This window comes from Argentina silus (genome assembly GCF_951799395.1).
Source record: "Argentina silus genome assembly, chromosome: 17".
NCBI classification, from domain to species: Eukaryota; Metazoa; Chordata; class Actinopteri; order Argentiniformes; family Argentinidae; genus Argentina; species Argentina silus.
Window position 1 is genome coordinate 3,721,984 of NC_139671.1, and position 24,120 is coordinate 3,746,103.

Sequence of the window (24,120 nt, forward strand, 5' to 3'; positions counted from 1 at the left end):
ATGGATAACTCAGAAGGCCATGGCCAGGGAGCTTCCCTGTTCTGCTTCCCTTTACTCAACTCCTCCTGCAGCAAGAAACGTATACGCTCCACACCGCTGTACGTCCTGTTCAGCCTGGTCCTGTTCTCCGTGTCTCTGCTGACTGTGTTCCTAAACATGCTGGTGATCATCTCCATCTCCCACTACAAGCAGCTCCACACCCCCACCAACCTGCTGCTGCTCTCCCTGTCTCTGGCAGACCTGCTGATGGGACTGCTGGTCATGCCCGTGGAGAGCCTCCGCATCCTCCAGTCCTGCTGGTACCTAGGGAGGCTGCTCTGCGCTGCCTCTCCCTACACTCTGTACGTGCTCATCTCAGCCTCTCTCAGCCACATGGTGCTGTTATCTGTGGACCGCTACCTGGCTGTGTGTGACCCTCTGCTGTACCAGGCCAAGGTCACCCTGGGCAGAACAGTAGCGGCCACCACTCTGAGCTGGGTCTTCTCCCTCCTCTACAACGTTTTTATTATGTTGGACCACCTGATGGAGCCAGATGCCTTCGGCTCCTGTCACGGAGAGTGTGTGGTGGTTATAAATTACACCTCTGGGATGATAGATCTCGTGGTGACATTTATTGCCCCTTGCACTGTTATTGTAGTGCTCTATATGAGAGTGTTTGTTGTGGCCATATCTCAGGCACGGGGCATACAGTCTAAAGTTGTTGGTGTCAAGTCTGGTATGGCAACTGTGGTTGTGAAAAAGTCTGAGAGAAAAGCTGCGAGAACTCTTGGTATCATTATATTTATGTTTCTGCTCTGTTTCTCGCCATATTTCTGTTTCTCTTTTGCTGGAAATACGTCATCCTCTTCAGTTGCACTGCTCTATCTGTCGTGGGTGATGCAGATTAACTCTTGTCTCAACCCACTGATCTACGCGTTATTTTATCCCTGGTTTAAAAAAGCAACTAAACACATCCTGAGCCTGAAAATACTGCAGACATCATCCTCATTATTCAATGTGCTCAACAGTTAGAGGTCACATGCTTTATGAAATATCAGCCATGTTTTAGTTTACAGTCCTGTTATTACCATGCTATAACTAATGGTGCAAATGGACTTTGGGACACATTAAGGGTCTTTTTGCATTAGTACACTACTACCACCACTGACACCTGTTTTGCAACAACACAGATATTTAATTTCAATGTAAAACGGGCTTAGATGTTTGCATGTTTGTTTGTAATGTACACACTGTGCGTGTGAGTGTGTATATGCATGTACTCATGTCTGCAGTTTTGTGGATCTGTAGATATGTGTATGTATATACATGGATACTGATGCCTGCAAAGTATTATATTAGAATCAATTTTTGACATGTTTGTATGCATTCATGCACGTTGTGTGTCAGTGTGTATACAGGTGCCGTTCATAGTAATAGGTGTAATATTATCTTACTTATTGTGTGTGTGTGCAGGCAATATATAATATTTATTATTTATTTATAATATAATATTTGCGGGAATATGTAGGCTGTCTGTATACATGTTTGAATTTGATGTGTATGCATGCATAGTGTTGGGCTCTTTAAGAGAGTCCTCTAAATATCTGTAATTGTAACTGTAATAAACTACACGGCTACGTCACCTTTTTGTGTCATGAATCAAAGTCAAAGTCAAAGTGGCTTTATTGTCAATTCTTCACATGTCAAGACATACAAAGGAATCGAGAGGACGTTTCTCACTCTCCCGCGGTGAGACAGATAAAGTGCACAGGCACAACAGATAAGACAAGACATACTAAAAGTGAAACATTCAATGACAGACAATAAAATAATTTAAACAGTGCAAAAGAACAGTCAGTAAAGACAGTAAATACAGTAAATAGCAGCCAAATGCTGGTAATAATAATAGTGCAATAACACAGGCTCACCAAAGTGAGGATAGAGACATGATTCCACTTCAATAAGAGTTGACTTTATCAAGTGAGATAGTGGAGCTGTGGATGGAATAATGAAAGCTGAAAGGATTGGATTAAATGACTACTGCCTAAAAACGCTTCTTATAGCCATCAGTGAGCTCCACTCCTTCCTCTCTTCGACTGCAAACCGCTCCAATCCTTGTTCCTTCAACCAACTGCAATCCCAAATATACGATACAACTCCTGCATGTTTAAAACACTAATACAGCAATCAACAAGATACAATTCATTTCAAATATTTTATTCTACTAATGTCTTTTGAAGGAAGTGGTAGGTGGGTATGTGGTAAGTAGGTAGGTAGGTACTGTATGCACAGGTGTGTGTGTGTGTGTGTGTGTGTGTGTGTGTGTGTGTGTGTGTGTGTGTTAAAAAGGTAGGTAGGTGGGGTTGGGAGGGAGGTAGATGAGTGTATAGGTGTCCATTACGCCAATTTGCGCAGCAGCCACCGGATAATCCTGTTGTCAGAAATAAACACAGTAGTTACCAACAGAATGTAAAGACCTATTACTTCCTTGTTATGATACCACCCCTATTAACCCTACTTTGAATTTAGTCATCACCTTTCCTTCAGACTCTTTTTGCCTGGTTTTTTAACTTCTTTCTCAATGTCCTCATTGATTGTTGCCTCCTGCTGCTTTTTCCCTGCCTTCTTCTTCTTTTTGCCTTTCACTTTCTGAATGACGAGGACAGGACAACACAAGCTTTAGATGACTGTAACTCTTTGACTTATTGAGCTGAAAATGACTTGCTTTTCCCTTCCCATAATTTCACCGTAAATGCTAAGTGGAATGCTTTTCACGGTCCGACTCTGTCACCCCATTGAAGTTGAGATTTAAAACCGTTAAGGTTAGGTAAGGGTTATGGTTAAGTTTAGAGTAAGGGTTAAGATTAGGTAAGGGTTATGGTTAAGGCTAGGTAAGGGTTATGGTTAAGTTTAGAGTAAGGGTTAAGGTTAGGTTTCGGGTTTAGGGTAGGGTCATCCCAAGGATTCCACTTAGCATCTACCATCATTTCACTCACCTGTGGGGCTGGGGCCACGCCCACGACGGCCCCCCCAGTGAGGAGCTTCCTGCCGCTCTCACTCAGGTTCATGATGGGCGGCAGGCGGGGGCTGCGGCGGTAGGGGAAGTACTCCACGTCAGGAGGCGGGGCCATAGGGCTGTCTACGTGGAAAGATCTAAAATCGTCATCGTCAGCGATAAATGGTACCACAATGGTGGTTTGAGCATCATCGTCTGCTGTGTTGTAGGGCACTGGGGACATAGGAGGCTGGCTACTCTCTGAGAGCCTGTCGTGAGGCTCATCCTCTCTCCAGCAGGCTCGGGTCTGTGGGGGTAAAGCACACAAACAAATTAGACTTAGTCATACCAGTCTTGAGCTATTGTATCTGTCTGTCCTGTCTTTATCCATTTGAAACATACTGTCGTTTTTTTGGTACATCATTTGCATTTCTTGCCCTTTACAGCATCTTTATCTATCCACTCTATTCATAATAACTTTTAATTTAGAGATTTAAACTTACAAAGCACTGGGCAGCTTTCTCCCTCTTGGCAATCAGGACCTTGTCCCTGGCCAGCTTCTCCATGGCCATTGTGTCCCAGGCTTTGGCAATCCTCCCCACCATCTCTTCTCGGAGCCTCTTGCAGGCCAAATCCAACTCCTGCAGCTCGCTCTGCCTCTCCTCCATGTTGATCACCTCCACCTCCTTCACCCGCTTCCTCCTGAAGAGCTTCTCCCGCAGGCCTCTCAGACAGCCGTCCGCCCTGCCTGGGTCGCTCTCCTCCTGGCGGTCCTCTGTATGGCAGCTCCAGTCGTTGAGGTCTGGGTTGCTGTCCAGGCCTTTGCTCAGTCTCTCCAGGTACAGCTCCATGTCGCGCTGCAGCGCGACCATTCCCAATTGGATGACCTGCAGGGTCTCCTGCTTGGCTGCGGTCCACATGACCTCCCTGTCCTGCAGCTCCTTGCAGGGCTGATCCATGAAGGGGATCAGCTCCACCTCGCCCGAGGTCTTACTTGCGGCAAGCAGATTAAAAGCTGGGATCTGGGTGGTGGAAATAAAGGATTAAGTAAGTAATTAAGAGGTGTGAAGAAAGAAATATGTGAAGATTGTAGAAGAAGAAGACTAAAATGAAAGATACCCTTGGTTCATCCGGAAGGACTATGACGTCTTCATCTGGGAGGCCGTCATCATCGGATTTCAAAGACTGTACAAGAGAGGTCCAGTTTCGGTCATCATCCATACATTCTCCATAGTCAGAAGTCACATCGGACATCGCACAAAGAATGAAGGGATGGGAACAAATCTGCTTACCCGCAATTCAGATTCAGTGCCAGAGGACAAGGAGTGAGCATCATCCTCAGCCTCATCACTCTCTGTCGCCTGACTCTGCCTCCCTTTCTCATGTTCAACCTGAAGAAGGGGAGAGACATTACTCTCAAAAAGTTACAGCAGACAGAGAAACATGGAGTTTAGCAGTTAACTTAAACAGTACATCTCAATGGTCTGTTATGGCTTCCTCTCTTCGTCCCCTAGATGCCCTGTGTGAAAGAACTGTTAGGATATGAAAGCAGAATCCACCATATTAGTTTTTATCAGGGCCGTGCACAGACATTTTGGGGGGCAGGTGCTCAAGCAAAAAAACAACCCATAACAAACAAATGATAGGCCTAAATAATAGAAAAGGGGGTGACTAATCACTAAACTACCAAAACTATGCAAGACGTAACTACCTGCTTCAGAAATTCATTGCATATTTGTAAGTTGTCCTGCATGACGCAGAGAACGTCGTTTTAATGATAATTACACTGGCTTTGCTCGCGAATACCGAGGCTAGTAATGACGAAATTACAGCGTGAAGGTGGCAAATCCTACGGACCTACTTCATAGTTTTTTTTAACGGATATATAACATAAAAAGTAAGTGAGTGTTGTTTAATCGTGGTTTCATAATTAAAACAGTGCCTACCTGAGTGATATCATTCACGGTAACAGAACTGGGGGGGATGTGGTGCTTTTCCTGACAAGTTGTATTCGAAATGACGGAAGATGCGAATGTCGGGGGGGGGGGGGTACTTTTTAAATTGATACGGTGTATTTTTTCGTGGGTACTACTATACATGTCCCTCTTTATATTTTATAGAATTTGAATAACAAATAAAGAAAAAATTAAATACAATTAACACCAGCCAAAAAAAGGGCACTTTTTGACTCTGAGGGCAAAAGGGCTGGGGCTCAAGCCCCCCTTGGGCCCTATCTGTGCAAGTGCCTGGTTTTTATCTTGGTGTCCTGTGTGTTCTCAGGTTGAGGTGAGGAGACAAGAAGGGGGAAACTTAAACACTTTAGTAGAATGAGATGCACCCTCTTAGTAGGGTCTTTCAGTGGCAGGGTCTGACCTGGGTAGGAGTCTCCGGATTGGCTGTTTGGTTGACCCCGTCCCCAGATGACTTCGTCGTGTCACGCAGACAGAAAGGGTAGGGGGTGTCTGTGTTTTCAATGTTCTCCTTAATGGCAGTCTGTGAAGCAATAGAAAATAGCTGCTTCAGAACTGCGGTCACTGCACCTACTATTAGAGTTATTGAATTTCCTAAATTAATTTACCAGCCGTCTCTGGACCCTTGTGTGGGGCCGCCGCTCACAATCCAGAAGATTCCGTGGGCCAGTATGAAGCTGTAAATAGAGCACTCAATGTAATGTGTGGAGATACTGTTTACATTTAAGAATATTGCATTTTCTGTAGCTTGTCATTTCGATACATTTGACATAACCCAATCGCATATTTCAAATATAAGTTAGTTGAGGAAACACAGAATGACAGAAACATGACAAGCAGACTTACAAGGTAAGGGCGAGGTTTCAAAACCCTTCTGCGTATTTCGGCACCATCAACACGGTCCATTTCTTCGGAGAAACAGCACAGTGGAGACAAATTCATATGAATGTCTCCTACGTCCTCGTCTGTAGATATACATCTACATATATACATCAGATATACAGCTGGAAAAGTGACAAGAATGACGTCACTGTCACTGATTGTGACGTTGTTGATGATGACCTCACCCTAAGAAGTTGTTGTGACCTGAATATTCAATACAATATTAAAACATTATTTTCCCCATGAGCTAACTTGTTGTCCTCCACGATGAAATCGGGGAGAGGAGTATGGATCGGCCTCTGTCCTTTCATATGTCACAGAATTCTGAAAAAAAGTCCCACACTTTATCTCTGACACCACTGGGACAATTTTTACGAAATGTTGGTGAATGATGCGTCTTGCCATACAGGTGCGCCCTTTAAAAAATGACACTGATTGGCCCAATTTTTACGAAACTTGGGTGAATGATGCGTCTTGCCATAGAGATTGTTAGAAGTTTTGAGGTGACGCCATCATCTCATGATGGTGCGGCTCAAGTGATCGGAGGAGAGGAGAGCGCACCTCAGACCGCACGCACCTTTTGGACAATTTACTGTTTTCTAAAAATACTGTCAAATCCTTGGAAATGAATCAAATACGCACTACAAGCTCCGATAACTTTTCAGTCACCAATTCACCAATTCAGTCACCAATTCATACAAGGAGGGGCGCTTCATCAGAATCAGAATCAGAATTATTTTAGAATTCTTTTATTAAGTATATTTGCACATACAGGAAATTGACTTGGTGAGGTTGGTGCATGGACATAAAAAACAAATAGCATTAGCTATTTTTGCTAGCAAATAGCAAAAACAATATCATTCGTGGGCGACAACATGTTTACTGTTTACACTTGTTCACACTTGTAGCGCCAAGAAACTAAAATAGATGTCATTTAACGAGGACAAGTTTATATTCTCTGCGGAATACATTTAAACAAATCATTGAAGTCTGCCCCCAAATGCAACGGTTTTTACTTTAAGTAGAATATATTTAAAAGTCATTGAAATTAATTGATGATAGAATAACCAAAGATTAGGCTATTAGAGTACAATCTGATGAAAACATGCACAGCAAATCTGAAATCCGAAAATCAACGCCAACAGTGTCGCCACTGTCGTCAGATCCCAAGATTTTCGACTGTCATGGGTAAGTGGCGTGTCCATAGGTACAGTCGCATGCGCGTCTCCTTGGCCCACTCTCACTGTCCCGTTAATCCCAAACTAACCCTCAAATACTTGGACAGCTTTGAAATAATACTGTAAAGAACTTTGAAAAAATACCGTAAAAAGAATGAAATATTATAAGAATGAAAATATAATAAGATATTAGCCTACTGTAAAATACTGTCTGCTTTCCCACTTTGTGACAAGGACATTGTAAAAAACATGAATTAAAGTGACATTAAAATATAAAATGTATATCAGTCGGCAAATGGGGCAAGTGGAGTGCTTTTTGTGGTTCTATGGTTGGGTGTAAAATTCTAATCACTTTAAAATGCTAAAATTAACAGAGGTTAATAGGCACCAAAACTTTCAATCTATAGAACCCTACTGCTTGTTGAAGTTAGAAACATAAAAACAACTTCATAATGTTTAAATGAATAACCCTGAAAAAGCTTTTGGATAATTACTACAGTACAGGATAATCAAAATTTGCATAAATTAACATGGAATGAACAATGAAGATGGCTGCAGTACAGGCCTGGCAGAGCATCTCCAGAGAAGATCAATGGGTCGCCGACTTCAGGCAGTTATTGCATGGATTGTTGACTAAATACTCAACATGAGTGCTTAATTTGGACATTATATGAATATGTCCCATTACTTTTGGTGCGTCTTTTTATTTATTTATTTTTTTACATGAATTGACAGTCAGTCTCTTCCGTGTGCTGAGAAAATGTCATGACTCTAAGACCAATCAAATTAGTTCAAATTGCCTTGTGAGGATTCTTAAGTCCACTGTGCCTGTCAAACCTGACAACTCCACAACTCTGTCATAGCTTGTTAATGGACAGGCTGATTCATTGGGATTGACAGGTTTGTAAAATAACTTAATCATATCCGATCTTTGTTTAAATCATATAGATTCACTATACACACTCTCAACTAAACTTAACCTACCAATACAGTTGTATTTTCAATAAGTGTTCATGTGTATTCTATTAATGGGGAAGAAAACATATTAATCTGCCTATAAATCACTGTAAACATTCATTTGAATGTCAACCTCTAGAACCGGATTCCCCAATGTTCTACCTACCGTATATGTTGTTACTGTAACATTGTTTTTTTTAGTTTTTCTTTTACCAGTGCTTGTGATTGCATCATTTGTTTGTGTGTTTTAGGCGTTTATATAGGTGTTTATATTTAACACCTATAAACACCTTTGATTAGTAATGTGCCTGTGAGATTTGAGCCATCATTAAAAAGGTTATTTCTTTGGTTATCTAGCACGGCTAATATAGTCTCTGTGGGCTGGGTCACACAGTGTGTGTGTGTGTGTGTGTGTGCGTGTGTGTGTGTGTGTCTGTGTGATGTAAACACTGTAGACAGGTGGAAACAATCAGGCCTACAGGCCTATTGTGAATATTAGTTGTTTTATAATGTGGCACTGCAGTTTTTGTAGTTTAACACTCAGTGCTTGTCTAGTGTTGATTGTTTGTATGTGTTTGTCGTATCAGATTGTTTGGCAAAATCAAGTGTATTATCGCAGCTCATGAATTACAGAGATGAAGCGTTCAAATGGTTTAAATATCAGGTTACTTTAAAGAGGACCAACCGACTCCTATGATATGTTTTGACCTGACGGCCAGCTGCAACTCTCCTTAAAGTGCCCGCCTGAACTTTCGTAGACTCGTAGACACGAGTGCAGTTCGGGTCATTCATTTTCAGCTCTGGCACCACAAGTTCATATTTCATGTGCAATGACAACAATAAAGACAATGACAATGACAATGACAACAATAAAGCTGTCATGTTGACATGCTTTTATTCATATTATTCTGTGTGTATATATATATAGTGGGGCACCGCACCGTCAGAGGGCTACCTTGACGGACACTGAGCACAACAGAACAGACAGAGTTGGCGGTACAGGAAATAATAAAGGATTTTTATTATGCTCGGTACTTGATAGGGCAGGGGGAAGGTGGAGAAAATAACTAATGTTCTTCCCAGATCGGGGTATCTCACTCGAGCTGGCCCGGCCTTGTGGAAACACAAAGACAGTGATCAGTCTTGCTCCCTCCTTGGGGTGTCTCCCCCGCCCTTGGTTCATGATGATGTGAGGAAAGTTTGCAATCGGCAAAATAAATCGGAGTAATTCAGACTCAGGATACGTCCTTGTATTTTCAGATAAAGCTCAATGGACAGAGCGGTAATACAGATTTTTCACAGGTTTAGCTGGACTGAACCTTGAAGCTTTACACCTCAATCCAACAAACTTTCTTCAGGAACTTTCTTCTAGTTACATTACAACATTACATCATTACAACAACACCGATCTTCTGGACAATCTCTGTGGTCCTATCCCCACCCCTGTTACACTCCAGCGTGAAGAATTTACAGCAGGGGGGGGTGTAGTCCTCTCAGTAAACAATGTGTTGCATTGGTACAGGGGGAGGAAGGAGAGGGTGTAATGGGTGGGGGAAGTGAGGAAGAGGGGAGGGAGAAAGGAGAGAGGAAGAGAAGGCTCAGAGATAGATAAATAAGCCGGAGATGGTGATGTTAGTCAGAGTTGTTGAGGAAGCTCAACTGACCTCACCCTCTCCTCTCTCTCTCCCTCTCCTCTCTCTCTCTGATGGAGATCTCAGAAGGCCAAGGCCAGGGAGCTTCCCTGTTCTGCTTCCCTTTACTCAACTCCTCCTGCAGCAGGAGTCGCGTACGCTCCACACCGGAATACGTCCTGCTCGGCCTGGTCCTGTCCTCCGTGTCTCTGCTGACCGTGTTCCTAAACATGCTGGTGATCATCTCCATCTCCCACTTCAAGCAGCTCCACACCCCCACCAACCTGCTGCTGCTCTCCCTGTCTCTGGCAGACCTGCTGATGGGACTGCTGGTCATGCCCGTGGAGAGCCTCCGCGTCCTCCAGTCCTGCTGGTACCTAGGGAGGCTGCTCTGCGCTGCCTCTCTCTACACCCTCTTCGTGCTCATCTCAGCCTCTCTCAGCCACATGGTGCTGTTCTCTGTGGACCGCTACCTGGCTGTGTGTGACCCTCTGCTGTACCAGGCCAAGGTCACCCTGGGCAGAACAGTAGCGGCCACCACTCTGAGCTGGGTCTTCTCCCTCCTCTACAACGTTTTTATTATGTTGGACCACCTGATGGAGCCAGATGCCTTCGGCTCCTGTCACGGAGAGTGTGTGGTGGTTATAAATTACACCTCTGGGGTGGTAGATCTCATGGTGACATTTATTGCCCCTTGCACTGTTATTGTAGTGCTCTATATGAGAGTGTTCGTTGTGGCCATATCTCAGGCACGGAGCATACAGTTTAAAGTTGTTGGTGTCAAGTCTGGTATGGCAACTGTGGCTGTGAAAAAGTCTGAGAGAAAAGCTGCGAGAACTCTTGGTATCATTATATTTATGTTTCTGCTCTGTTTCTCACCATATTTCTGTTTCTCTTTTGCTGCATATTCGTCATCCTCTTCAGTTGTACTGCCCTATCTGTCGTAGCTGATGCAGATTAACTCTTGTCTCAACCCACTGATCTACGCGTTATTTTATCCCTGGTTTAAAAAAGCAACTAAACACATCCTGAGCCTGAAAATACTGCAGACATCATCCTCATTATTCAATGTGCTCAACAGTTAGAGGTCACATGCTTTATGAAATATCAGCCATGTTTTAGTTTACAGTCCTGTTATTACCATGCTATAACTAATGGTGCAAATGGACTTTGGGACACATTAAGGGTCTTTTTGCATTAGTACACTACTACCACCACTGACACCTGTTTTGCAACAACACAGATATTTAATTTCAATGTAAAACGGGCTTAGATGTTTGCATGTTTGTTTGTAATGTACACACTGTGCGTGTGAGTGTGTATATGCATGTACTCATGTCTGCAGTTTTGTGGATCTGTAGATATGTGTATGTATATACATGGATACTGATGCCTGCAAAGTATTATATTAGAATCAATTTTTGACATGTTTGTATGCATTCATGCACGTTGTGTGTCAGTGTGTATACAGGTGCCGTTCATAGTAATAGGTGTAATGTGATCTTACTTATTGTGTGTGTGTGCAGGGAATATATCATATTTATTATTTATTTATAATATAATATTTGCGGGAATATGTAGGCTGTCTGTATACATGTTTGAATTTGATGTGTATGCATGCATAGTGTTGGGCTCTTTAAGAGAGTCCTCTAAATATCTGTAATTGTAACTGTAATAAACTACACGGCTACGTCACCTTTTTGTGTCATGAATCAAAGTCAAAGTCAAAGTGGCTTTATTGTCAATTCTTCACATGTCAAGACATACAAAGGAATCGAGAGGACGTTTCTCACTCTCCCGCGGTGAGACAGAAAGTGCACAGGCACAACAGATAAGACAAGACATACTAAAAGTGAAACATTCAATGACAGACAATAAAATAATTTAAACAGTGCAAAAGAACAGTCAGTAAAGACAGTAAATACAGTAAATAGCAGCAAAATGCTGGTAATAATAATAGTGCAATAACACAGGTTCACCAAAGTGAGGATAGAGACATGATTCCACTTCAATAAGAGTTGACTTTATCAAGTGAGATAGTGGAGCTGTGGATGGAATAGTGAAAGCTGAAAGGATTGGATTAAATGACTACTGCCTAAAAACGCTTCTTATAGCCATCAGTGAGCTCCACTCCTTCCTCTCTTCGACTGCAAACCGCTCCAATCCTTGTTCCTTCAACCAACTGCAATCCCAAATATACGATACAACTCCTGCATGTTTAAAACACTAATACAGCAATCAACCAGATACAATTCATTTCAAATATTTTATTCTACTAATGTCTTTTGAAGGAAGTGGTAGGTGGGTATGTGGTAAGTAGGTAGGTAGGTACTGTATGCACAGGTGTATGTGTGTGTGTGTGTGTGTGTGTGTGTGTGTGTGTGTGTGTGTGTGTGTGTGTGTGTGTGTTGGTATGGCTTAAAAAGGTAGGTAGGTGGGGTTGGGAGGGAGGTAGATGAGTGTATAGGTGTCCATTACGCCAATTTGCGCAGCAGCCACCGGATAATCCTGTTGTCAGAAATAAACACAGTAGTTACCAACAGAATGTAAAGACCTATTACTTCCTTGTTATGATACCACCCCTATTAACCCTACTTTGAATTTAGTCATCACCTTTCCTTCAGACTCTTTTTGCCTGGTTTTTTAACTTCTTTCTCAATGTCCTCATTGATTGTTGCCTCCTGCTGCTTTTTCCCTGCCTTCTTCTTCTTTTTGCCTTTCACTTTCTGAATGACGAGGACAGGACAACACAAGCTTTAGATGACTGTAACTCTTTGACTTATTGAGCTGAAAATGACTTGCTTTTCCCTTCCCATAGTTTCACCGTAAATGCTAAGTGGAATGCTTTTCACGGTCCGACTCTGTCACCCCATTGAAGTTGAGATTTAAAACCGTTAAGGTTAGGTAAGGGTTATGGTTAAGTTTAGAGTAAGGGTTAAGATTAGGTAAGGGTTATGGTTAAGGCTAGGTAAGGGTTATGGTTAAGTTTAGAGTAAGGGTTAAGGTTAGGTTTAGAGTTTAGGGTAGGGTCATCCCAAGGATTCCACTTAGCATCTACCATCATTTCACTCACCTGTGGGGCTGGGGCCACGCCCACGACGGCCCCCCCAGTGAGGAGCTTCCTGCCGCTCTCACTCAGGTTCATGATGGGCGGCAGGCGGGGGCTGCGGCGGTAGGGGAAGTACTCCACGTCAGGAGGCGGAGCCATAGGGCTGTCTACGCGGAAAGATCTAAAATCGTCATCGTCAGCGATAAATGGTACCACAATGGTGGTTTGAGCATCATCGTCTGCTGTGTTGTAGGGCACTGGGGACATAGGAGGCTGGCTACTCTCGGAGAGCCTGTCGTGAGGCTCATCCTCTCTCCAGCACGCTCGGCTCTGTGGGGGTAAAACACAAACAAATTAGACTTAGTCATACCAGTCTTGAGCTATTGTATCTGTCTGTCCTGTCTTTATCCATTTGAAACATACTGTCGTTTTTTTGGTACATCATTTGCATTTCTTGCCCTTTACAGCATCTTTATCTATCCACTCTATTCATAATAACTTTTAATTTAGAGATTTAAACTTACAAAGCACTGGGCAGCTTTCTCCCTCTTGGCAATCAGGACCTTGTCCCTGGCCAGCTTCTCCATGGCCATTGTGTCCCAGGCTTTGGCAATCCTCCCCACCATCTCTTCTCGGAGCCTCTTGCAGGCCAAATCCAACTCCTGCAGCTCGCTCTGCCTCTCCTCCATGTTGATCACCTCCACCTCCTTCACCCGCTTCCTCCTGAAGAGCTTCTCCCGCAGGCCTCTCAGACAGCCGTCCGCCCTGCCTGGGTCGCTCTCCTCCTGGCGGTCCTCGGTATGGCAGCTCCAGTCGTTGAGGTCTGGGTTGCTGTCCAGGCCTTTGCTCAGTCTCTCCAGGTACAGCTCCATGTCGCGCTGCAGCGCGACCATTCCCAATTGGATGACCTGCAGGGTCTCCTGCTTGGCTGCGGTCCACATGACCTCCCTGTCCTGCAGCTCCTTGCAGGGCTGATCCATGAAGGGGATCAGCTCCACCTCGCCCGAGGTCTTACTTGCGGCAAGCAGATTAAAAGCTGGGATCTGGGTTGTGGAAATAAAGGATTAAGTAAGTAATTAAGAGATGTGAAGAAAAAAATATGTGAAGATTGTAAAATACGCAATATACAGTAACAGTGAAAATGAAAGACTAAAATGAAAGATACCCTTGGTTCATCCGGAAGGACAATGACGTCTTCATCTGGGAGGCCGTCGTCATCGGATTTCAAAGACTGTACAAGAGAGGTCCAGTTTCGGTCATCATCCATACATTCTGCATAGTCAGAAGTCACATCGGACATCGCACAAAGAATGAAGGGATGGAAACAAATCTGCTTACCCGCAATTCAGATTCAGTGCCAGAGGACAAGGAGTGAGCATCATCCTCAGCCTCATCACTCTCTGTCGCCTGACTCTGCCTCCCTTTCTCATGTTCAACCTGAAGAAGGGGAGAGACATTACTCTCAAAAGGTTACAGCAGACAGAGAAACATGGAGTTTAGCAGTTAACTTAAACAGTACATCTCAATGGTCTGTTATGGCTTCCTCTCTTCGTCCCCTAGATGCCCTGTGTGAAAGAACTGTTCAGATATGAAAGCAGAATCCACCATATTAGTTTTTATCAGGGCCGTGCACAGACATTTTGGGGGGCAGGTGCTCAAGCAAAAAAACAACCCATAACAAACAAATGATAGGCCTAAATAATAGAAAAGGGGGTGACTAATCACTAAACTACCAAAACTATGCAAGACGTAACTACCTGCTTCAGAAATTCATTGCATATTTGTAAGTTGTCCTGCATGACGCAGAGAACGTCGTTTTAATGATAATTACACTGGCTTTGCTCGCGAATACCGAGGCTAGTAATGACGAAATTACAGCGTGAAGGTGGCAAATCCTACGGACCTACTTCATAGTTTTTTTTAACGGATATATAACATAAAAAGTAAGTGAGTGTTGTTTAATCGTGGTTTCATAATTAAAACAGTGCCTACCTGAGTGATATCATTCACGGTAACAGAACTGGGGCGGGGATGCGGTGCTTTTCCTGACAAGTTGTATTCGAAATGACGGAAGATGCGAATGTCGGGGGGGGGGTACTTTTTAAATTGATACGGTGTATTTTTTCGTGGGTACTACTATACATGTCCCTCTTTATATTTTATAGAATTTGAATAACAAATAAAGAAAAAATAAAATACATTTAACACCAGCCAAAAAAAGGGCACTTTTTGACTCTGAGGGCAAAAGGGCTGGGGCTCAAGCCCCCCTTGGGCCCTATCTGTGCAAGTGCCTGGTTTTTATCTTGGTGTCCTGTGTGTTCTCAGGTTGAGGTGAGGAGACAAGAAGGGGGAAACTTAAACACTTTAGTAGAATGAGATGCACCCTCTTAGTAGGATCTATCAGTGGCAGGGTCTGACCTGGGTAGGAGTCTCCGGATTGGCTGTTCGGTTGACCCCATCCCCAGATGACTTCGTCGTGTCACGCAGACAGAAAGGGTAGGGGGTGTCTGTGTTTTCAATGTTCTCCTTAATGGCAGTCTGTGAAGCAATAGAAAATAGCTGCTTCAGAACTGCGGTCACTGCACCTACTATTAGAGTTATTGAATTTCCTAAATTAATTTACCAGCCGTCTCTGGACCCTTGTGTGGGGCCGCCGCTCACAATCCAGAAGATTCCGTGGGCCAGTATGAAGCTGTAAATAGAGCACTCAATGTAATGTGTGGAGATACTGTTAACATTTAAGAATATTGCATTTTCTGTAGCTTGTCATTTCGATACATTTGACATAACCCAATCGCATATTTCAATTATAAGTTAATTGAGGAAACACAGAATGACAGAAACATGACAAGCAGACTTACAAGGTAAGGGCGAGGTTTCAAAACCCTTCTGCGTATTTCGGCACCATCAACACGGTCCATTTCTTCGGAGAAACAGCACAGTGGAGACAAATTCATATGAATGTCTCCTACGTCCTCGTCTGTAGATATACATCTACATATATACATCAGATATACAGCTGGAAAAGTGACAAAAATGACGTCACTGTCACTGATTGTGACGTTGTTGATGATGACCTCACCCTAAGAAGTTGTTGTGACCTGAATATTCAATACAATATTAAAACGTTATTTTCCCCGTGAGCTAACTTGTTGTCCTCCACGATGAAATCGGGGAGAGGAGTATGGATCGGTCTCTGTCCTTTCATATGTCACAAAATTCTAAAAAACGTCCCACACTTTATCTCTGACACCACTGGGACAATTTTTACGAAATGTTGGTGAATGATGCGGCCTTGCATACAGGTGCGGCCTTTATAAAATGACACTGATTGGCCCAATTTTTACGAAACTTGGGTGAATGATGCGTCTTGCCATAGAGATTGTTAGAGGTTTTGAGGTGACGCCATCATCTCATGATGGTGCGGCTCAAGTGATAGGAGGAGAGGAGAGCGCACCTCAGACCGCACGCACCTTTTGGACTATTGACTGTTTTCTAAAAATACTGTCAAAACCTTGGAAATGAATCAAATACGCACTACAAGCTCCGATAACTTTTCAGTCACCAATTCACCAATTCAGTCACCAATTCATACAAGGAGGGGCGCTTCATCAGAATCAGAATCAGAATTATTTTAGAATTCTTTTATTAAGTATATTTGCACATACAGGAAATTGACTTGGTGAGGTTGGTGCATGGACATAAAAAACAAATAACATTAGCTATTTTTGCTAGCAAATAGCAAAAACAATATCAAAGTGACATTAAAATATAAAATGTATATCAGTCGGCAAATGGGGCAAGTGGAGTGCTTTTTGTGGTTCTATGGTTGGGTGTAAAATTCTAATCACTTTAAAATGCTAAAATTAACAGAGGTTAATAGGCACCAAAACTTTCAATCTATAGAACCCTACTGCTTGTTGAAGTTAGAAACATAAAAACAACTTCATAATGTTTAAATGAATAACCCTGAAAAAGCTTTTGGATAATTACTACAGTACAGGATAATCAAAGTTTGCATAAATTAACATGGAATGAACAATGAAGATGGCTGCAGTACAGGCCTGGCAGAGCATCTCCAGAGAAGATCAATGGGTCGCCGACTTCAGGCAGTTATTGCATGGATTGTTGACTAAATACTCAACATGAGTGCTTAATTTGGACATTATATGAATATGTCCCATTACTTTTGGTGCGTCTTTTTTTTTATTTATTTTTTTACATGAATTGACAGTCAGTCTCTTCCGTGTGCTGAGAAAATGTCATGACTCTAAGACCAATCAAATTAGTTCAAATTGCCTTGTGAGGATTCTTAAGTCCACTGTGCCTGTCAAACCTGACAACTCCACAACTCTGTCATAGCTTGTTAATGGACAGGCTGATTCATTGGGATTGACAGGTTTGTAAAATAACTTAATCATATCCGATCTTTGTTTAAATCATATAGATTCACTATACACACTCTCAACTAAACTTAACCTACCAATACAGTTGTATTTTCAATAAGTGTTCATGTGTATTCTATTAATGGGGAAGAAAACATATTAATCTGCCTATAAATCACTGTAAACATTCATTTGAATGTCAACCTCTAGAACCGGATTCCCCAATGTTCTACCTACCGTATATGTTGTTACTGTAACATTGTTTTTTTTAGTTTTTCTTTTACCAGTGCTTGTGATTGCATCATTTGTTTGTGTGTTTTAGCTGTTTATATAGGTGTTTATATTTAAACAGCGTTTTTTTAACACCTTTGATTAGTAATGTGCCTGTGAGATTTGAGCCATCATTAAAAAGGTTATTTTTTTGGTTATCTAGCACGGCTAATATAGTCTCTATGGGCTGGGTCACACAGTGTGTGTGTGTGTGTGTGTGTGTGTGTGTGCATGTATGTGTGTGTGTGTGTGTGTGTGTGTGTGTGTGTGTGTGTGTGTGTGTGTGTGTGTGTGTGTGTGATGTAAACACCGTAGACAGGTGGAAACAATCAGGCCTACAATGTTTATAATCTCCAGTCGTAGTTCAACACATTTGATTGTGTATATTAGTTGTTTTATAATGTGGCACTGCAGTTTTTGTGGTCTAACACTCAGTGCTTGTCTAGTGTTGATTGTTTGGCAAAATCAAGTTTATTATCGCAGCTCATGAATTACAGAGATGAAGCGTTCAAATGGTTTAAATATCAGGTTACTTTAAAGAGGACCAACCGACTCCTATGATATGTTTTGACCTGACGGCCAGCTGCAACTCTCCTTAAAGTGCCCGCCTGAACTTTCGTAGACTCGTAGACACGAGTGCAGTTCGGGTCATTCATTTTCAGCTCTGGCACCACAAGTTCATATTTCATGTGCAATGACAACAATAAAGACAATGACAATGACAATGACAACAATAAAGCTGTCATGTTGACATGCTTTTATTCATATTATTCTGTGTGTATATATATATAGTGGGGCACCGCACCGTGAGAGGGCTCCCTTGACGGACACTGAGCGCAACAGAACAGACAGAGTTGGCGGTACAGGAAATAATAAAGGATTTTTATTATGCTCGGTACTTGATAGGGCAGGGGGAAGGTGGAGAAAATAACTAATGTTCTTCCCAGATCGGGGTATCTCACTCGAGCTGGCCCGGCCTTGTGGAAACACAAAGACAGTGATCAGTCTTGCTCCCTCCTTGGGGTGTCTCCCCCGCCCTTGGTTCATGATGATGTGAGGAAAGTTTGCAATCGGCAAAATAAATCGGAGTAATTCAGACTCAGGATACGTCCTTGTATTTTCAGATAAAGCTCAATGGACAGAGCAGTAATACAGATTTTTCACAGGTTTAGCTGGACTGAACCTTGAAGCTTTACACCTCAATCCAACAAACTTTCTTCAGGAACTTTCTTCTAGTTACATTACAACATTACATCATTACAACAACACAGATTTTCTGGACAATCTCTGTGGGGCATCTCTCTGAAGAGAGAGGGGGGGGTGTAGTCCTCTCAGTAAACAATGTGTTGCATTGGTACAGGGGGAGGAAGGAGAGGGTGTAATGGGTGGGGGAAGTGAGGAAGAGGGGAGGGAGAAAGGAGAGAGGAAGAGAAGGCTCAGAGATAGATAAATAAGCCGGAGATGGTGATGTTAGTCAGAGTTGTTGAGGAAGCTCAACTGACCTCACCCTCTCCTCTCTCTCTCCCTCTCCTCTCTCTCTCTGATGGAGATCTCAGAAGGCCAAGGCCAGGGAGCTTCCCTGTTCTGCTTCCCTTTACTCAACTCCTCCTGCAGCAGGAGTCGCGTACGCTCCACACCGGAATACGTCCTGCTCGGCCTGGTCCTGTCCTCCGTGTCTCTGCTGACCGTGTTCCTAAACATGCTGGTGATCATCTCCATCTCCCACTTCAAGCAGCTCCACACCCCCACCAACCTGCTGCTGCTCTCCCTGTCTCTGGCAGACCTGCTGATGGGACTGCTGGTCATGCCCGTGGAGAGCCTCCGCGTCCTCCAGTCCTGCTGGTACCTAGGGAGGCTGCTCTGCGCTGCCTCTCTCTACACCCTCTTCGTGCTCATCTCAGCCTCTCTCAGCCACATGGTGCTGTTCTCTGTGGACCGCTACCTGGCTGTGTGTGACCCTCTGCTGTACCAGGCCAAGGTCACCCTGGGCAGAACAGTAGCGGCCACCACTCTGAGCTGGGTCTTCTCCCTCCTCTACAACGTTTTTATTATGTTGGACCACCTGATGGAGCCAGATGCCTTCGGCTCCTGTCACGGAGAGTGTGTGGTGGTTATAAATTACACCTCTGGGGTGGTAGATCTCATGGTGACATTTATTGCCCCTTGCACTGTTATTGTAGTGCTCTATATGAGAGTGTTCGTTGTGGCCATATCTCAGGCACGGAGCATACAGTTTAAAGTTGTTGGTGTCAAGTCTGGTATGGCAACTGTGGCTGTGAAAAAGTCTGAGAGAAAAGCTGCGAGAACTCTTGGTATCATTATATTTATGTTTCTGCTCTGTTTCTCGCCATATTTCTGTTTCTCTTTTGCTGCATATTCGTCATCCTCTTCAGTTGCACTGATCTATCTGTCGTGGGTGATGCAGATTAACTCTTGTCTCAACCCACTGATCTACGCGTTATTTTATCCCTGGTTTAAAAAAGCAACTAAACACATCCTGAGCCTGAAAATACTGCAGACATCATCCTCATTATTCAATGTGCTCAACAGTTAGAGGTCACATGCTTTATGAAATATCAGCCATGTTTTAGTTTACAGTCCTGTTACCAGTCCTATTATTACCATGCTATAACTAATGGTGCAAATGGACTTTGGGACACATTAAGGGTCTTTTTGCACTCCCAACAACACAGATATGTAAAACGGGCTTAGATGTTTGCATGTTTCTTTGTAATGTACACACTGTGCGTGTGAGTGTGTATATGCATGTACTCATGTCTGCAGTTTTGTGGATCTGTAGATATGTGTATGTATATACATGGATACTGATGCCTGCAAAGTATTATATTAGAATCAATTTTTGACATGTTTGTATGCATTCATGCACGTTGTGTGTCAGTGTGTATACAGGTGCCGTTCATAGTAATAGGTGTAATGTGATCTTACTTATTGTGTGTGTGTGCAGGGAATATATCATATTTATAAATATTTATTTATAATATAATATTTGCGGGAATATGTAGGCTGTCTGTATACATGTTTGAATTTGATGTGTATGCATGCATAGTGTTGGGCTCTTTAAGAGAGTCCTCTAAATATCTGTAATTGTAACTGTAATAAACTACACGGCTACGTCACCTTTTTGTGTCATGAATCAAAGTCAAAGTCAAAGTGGCTTTATTGTCAATTCTTCACATGTCAAGACATACAAAGGAATCGAGAGGACGTTTCTCACTCTCCCGCGGTGAGACAGATAAAGTGCACAGGCACAACAGATAAGACAAGACATACTAAAAGTGAAACATTCAATGACAGACAATAAAATAATTTAAACAGTGCAAAAGAACAGTCAGTAAAGACAGTAAATACAGTAAATAGCGGCCAAATGCTGGTAATAATAATAGTGCAATAACACAGGCTCACCAAAGTGAGGATAGAGACATGATTCCACTTCAATAAGAGTTGACTTTATCAAGTGAGATAGTGGAGCTGTGGATGGAATAGTGAAAGCTGAAAGGATTGGATTAAATGACTACTGCCTAAAAACGCTTCTTATAGCCATCAGTGAGCTCCACTCCTTCCTCTCTTCGACTGCAAACCGCTCCAATCCTTGTTCCTTCAACCAACTGCAATCCCAAATATACGATACAACTCCTGCATGTTTAAAACACTAATACAGCAATCAACAAGATACAATTCATTTCAAATATTTTATTCTACTAATGTCTTTTGAAGGAAGTGGTAGGTGGGTATGTGGTAAGTAGGTAGGTAGGTACTGTATGCACAGGTGTGTGTGTGTGTGTGTGTGTGTGTGTGTGCGTGTTGGTGTGGCTTAAAAAGGTAGGTAGGTGGGGTTGGGAGGGAGGTAGATGAGTGTATAGGTGTCCATTACGCCAATTTGCGCAGCAGCCACCGGATAATCCTGTTGTCAGAAATAAACACAGTAGTTACCAACAGAATGTAAAGACCTATTACTTCCTTGTTATGATACCACCCCTATTAACCCTACTTTGAATTTAGTCATCACCTTTCCTTCAGACTCTTTTTGCCTGGTTTTTTAACTTCTTTCTCAATGTCCTCATTGATTGTTGCCTCCTGCTGCTTTTTCCCAGCCTTCTTCTTCTTTTTGCCTTTCACTTTCTGAATGACGAGGACAGGACAACACAAGCTTTAGATGACTGTAACTCTTTGACTTATTGAGCTGAAAATGACTTGCTTTTCCCTTCCCATAGTTTCACCGTAAATGCTAAGTGGAATGCTTTTCACGGTCCGACTCTGTCACCCCATTGAAGTTGAGATTTAAAACCGTTAAGGTTAGGTAAGGGTTATGGTTAAGTTTAGAGTAAGGGTTAAGATTAGGTAAGGGTTATGGTTAAGGCTAGGTAAGGGTTATGGTTAAGTTTAGAGTAAGGGTTAAGGTTAGGTTTAGAGTTTAGGGTAGGGTCATCCCAAGGATTCCACTTAGCATCTACCATCATTTCACTCACCTGTGGGGCTGGGGCCACGCCCACGACGGCCCCCCCAGTGAGGAGCTTCCTGCCGCTCTCACTCAGGTTCATGATGGGCGGCAGGCGGGGGCTGCGGCGGTAGGGGAAGTACTCCACGTCAGGAGGCGGGGCCATAGGGCTGTCTACGTGGAAAGATCTAAAATCGTCATCGTCAGCGATAAATGGTACCACAATGGTGGTTTGAGCATCATCGTCTGCTGCGTTGTAGGGCCCTGGGGACATAGGAGGCTGGCTACTCTCGGAGAGCCTGTCGTGAGGCTCATCCTCTCTCCAGCACGCTCGGGTCTGTGGGGGTAAAACACAAACAAATTAGACTTAGTCATACCAGTCTTGAGCTATTGTATCTGTCTGTCCTGTCTTTATCCATTTGAAACATACTGTCGTTTTTTTGGTACATCATTTGCATTTCTTGCCCTTTACAGCATATTTATCTATCCACTCTATTCATAATAACTTTTAATTTAGAGATTTAAACTTACAAAGCACTGGGCAGCTTTCTCCCTCTTGGCAATCAGGACCTTGTCCCTGGCCAGCTTCTCCATGGCCATTGTGTCCCAGGCTTTGGCAATCCTCCCCACCATCTCTTCTCGGAGCCTCTTGCAGGCCAAATCCAACTCCTGCAGCTCGCTCTGCCTCTCCTCCATGTTGATCACCTCCACCTCCTTCACCCGCTTCCTCCTGAAGAGCTTCTCCCGCAGGCCTCTCAGACAGCCGTCCGCCCTGCCTGGGTCGCTCTCCTCCTGGCGGTCCTCGGTATGGCAGCTCCAGTCGTTGAGGTCTGGGTTGCTGTCCAGGCCTTTGCTCAGTCTCTCCAGGTACAGCTCCATGTCGCGCTGCAGCGTGACCATTCCCAATTGGATGACCTGCAGGGTCTCCTGCTTGGCTGCGGTCCACATGACCTCCCTGTCCTGCAGCTCCTTGCAGGGCTGATCCATGAAGGGGATCAGCTCCACCTCGTCCGAGGTCTTACTTGCGGCAAGAAGATTAAAAGCTGGGATCTGGGTTGTGGAAATAAAGGATTAAGTAAGTAATTAAGAGGTGTGAAGAAAAAAAGATGTGAAGATTGTAAAATACGCAATATACAGTAACAGTGAAAATGAAAGACTAAAATGAAAGATACCCTTGGTTCATCCGGAAGGACTATGACGTCTTCATCTGGGAGGCCGTCGTCATCGGATTTCAAAGACTGTACAAGAGAGGTCCAGTTTCGGTCATCATCCATACATTCTCCATAGTCAGAAGTTACATCGGACATCGCACAAAGAATGAAGGGATGGGAACAAATCTGCTTACCCGCAATTCAGATTCAGTGCCAGAGGACAAGGAGTGAGCATCATCCTCAGCCTCATCACTCTCTGTCGCCTGACTCTGCCTCCCTTTCTCATGTTCAACCTGAAGAAGGGGAGAGACATTACTCTCAAAAAGTTACAGCAGACAGAGAAACATGGAGTTTAGCAGTTAACTTAAACAGTACATCTCAATGGTCTGTTATGGCTTCCTCTCTTCGTCCCCTAGATGCCCTGTGTGAAAGAACTGTTCAGATATGAAAGCAGAATCCACCATATTAGTTTTTATCGTGCACAGACATTTTGGGGGTAGGTGCTCAAGCAAAAAAAAACAACCCATAACAAACAAATGATAGGCCTAAATAATAGAAAAGGGGGTGACTAATCACTAAACTACCAAAACTATGCAAGACGTAACTACCTGCTTCAGAAATTCATTGCATATTTGTAAGTTGTCCTGCATGACGCAGAGAACGTCGTTTTAATGATAATTACACTAGCTTTGCTCGCGAATACCGAGGCTAGTAATGACGAAATTACAGCGTGAAGGTGGCAAGTCCTACGGACCTACTTCATAGTTTTTTTTAACGGATATATAACATAAAAAGTAAGTGAGTGTTGTTTAATCGTGGTTTCATAATTAAAACAGTGCCTACCTGAGTGATATCATTCACGGTAACAGAACTGGATGCGGTGCTTTTCCTGACAAGTTGTATTCGAAATGTCTGAAGATGCGACGTTGATTGATCGATTGAGACACAACTATTTTGAAGGGGGGGGGGTACTTTTTAAATTGATACAGTGTATTTTTTCGTGGGTACTACTATACATGTCCCTCTTTATACTTTATAGAATTTGAATAACAAATAAAGAAAAAATAAAATACAATTAACACCAGCCAAAAAAAGGGCACTTGGGCAAAAGGGCTGGGGCCCAAGCCCCCTCTTGGGCCCTATCTGTGCAAGTGCCTGGTTTTTATCTTGGTGTCCTGTGTGTTCTCAGGTTGAGGTGAGGAGACAAGAAGGGGGAA

General features: G+C 43.2%; 2 protein-coding genes and 1 pseudogene across 3 annotated transcripts; all 3 read left to right on the forward strand.

Annotated features, from left to right (window-relative positions):
- Positions 1-1,555, forward strand: LOC310818009 (trace amine-associated receptor 13c-like; the record flags this gene model as incomplete). The annotated part of the gene is made up of 1 exon (XM_083688767.1): positions 1-1,555. The coding sequence occupies one exon, from the start codon at positions 1-3 to the stop codon at positions 1,009-1,011; it is 1,011 nt and encodes a 336-aa protein (XP_083544893.1). The 3' UTR covers positions 1,012-1,555.
- An 8,111-nt stretch (positions 1,556-9,666) lies between these two features.
- LOC310818010 (trace amine-associated receptor 13c-like) lies at positions 9,667-10,677 on the forward strand (annotated as a pseudogene). The gene has a single exon. The product of its transcript is annotated as a trace amine-associated receptor 13c-like (transcript).
- Positions 10,678-18,839: 8,162 nt separating this feature from the next.
- Positions 18,840-19,850, forward strand: LOC310818012 (trace amine-associated receptor 13c-like; the record flags this gene model as incomplete). The annotated part of the gene is made up of 1 exon (XM_083688769.1): positions 18,840-19,850. One exon carries the CDS (start codon positions 18,840-18,842, stop codon positions 19,848-19,850), a length of 1,011 nt encoding a protein of 336 aa, XP_083544895.1.
- Positions 19,851-24,120: the final 4,270 nt, after the last annotated feature.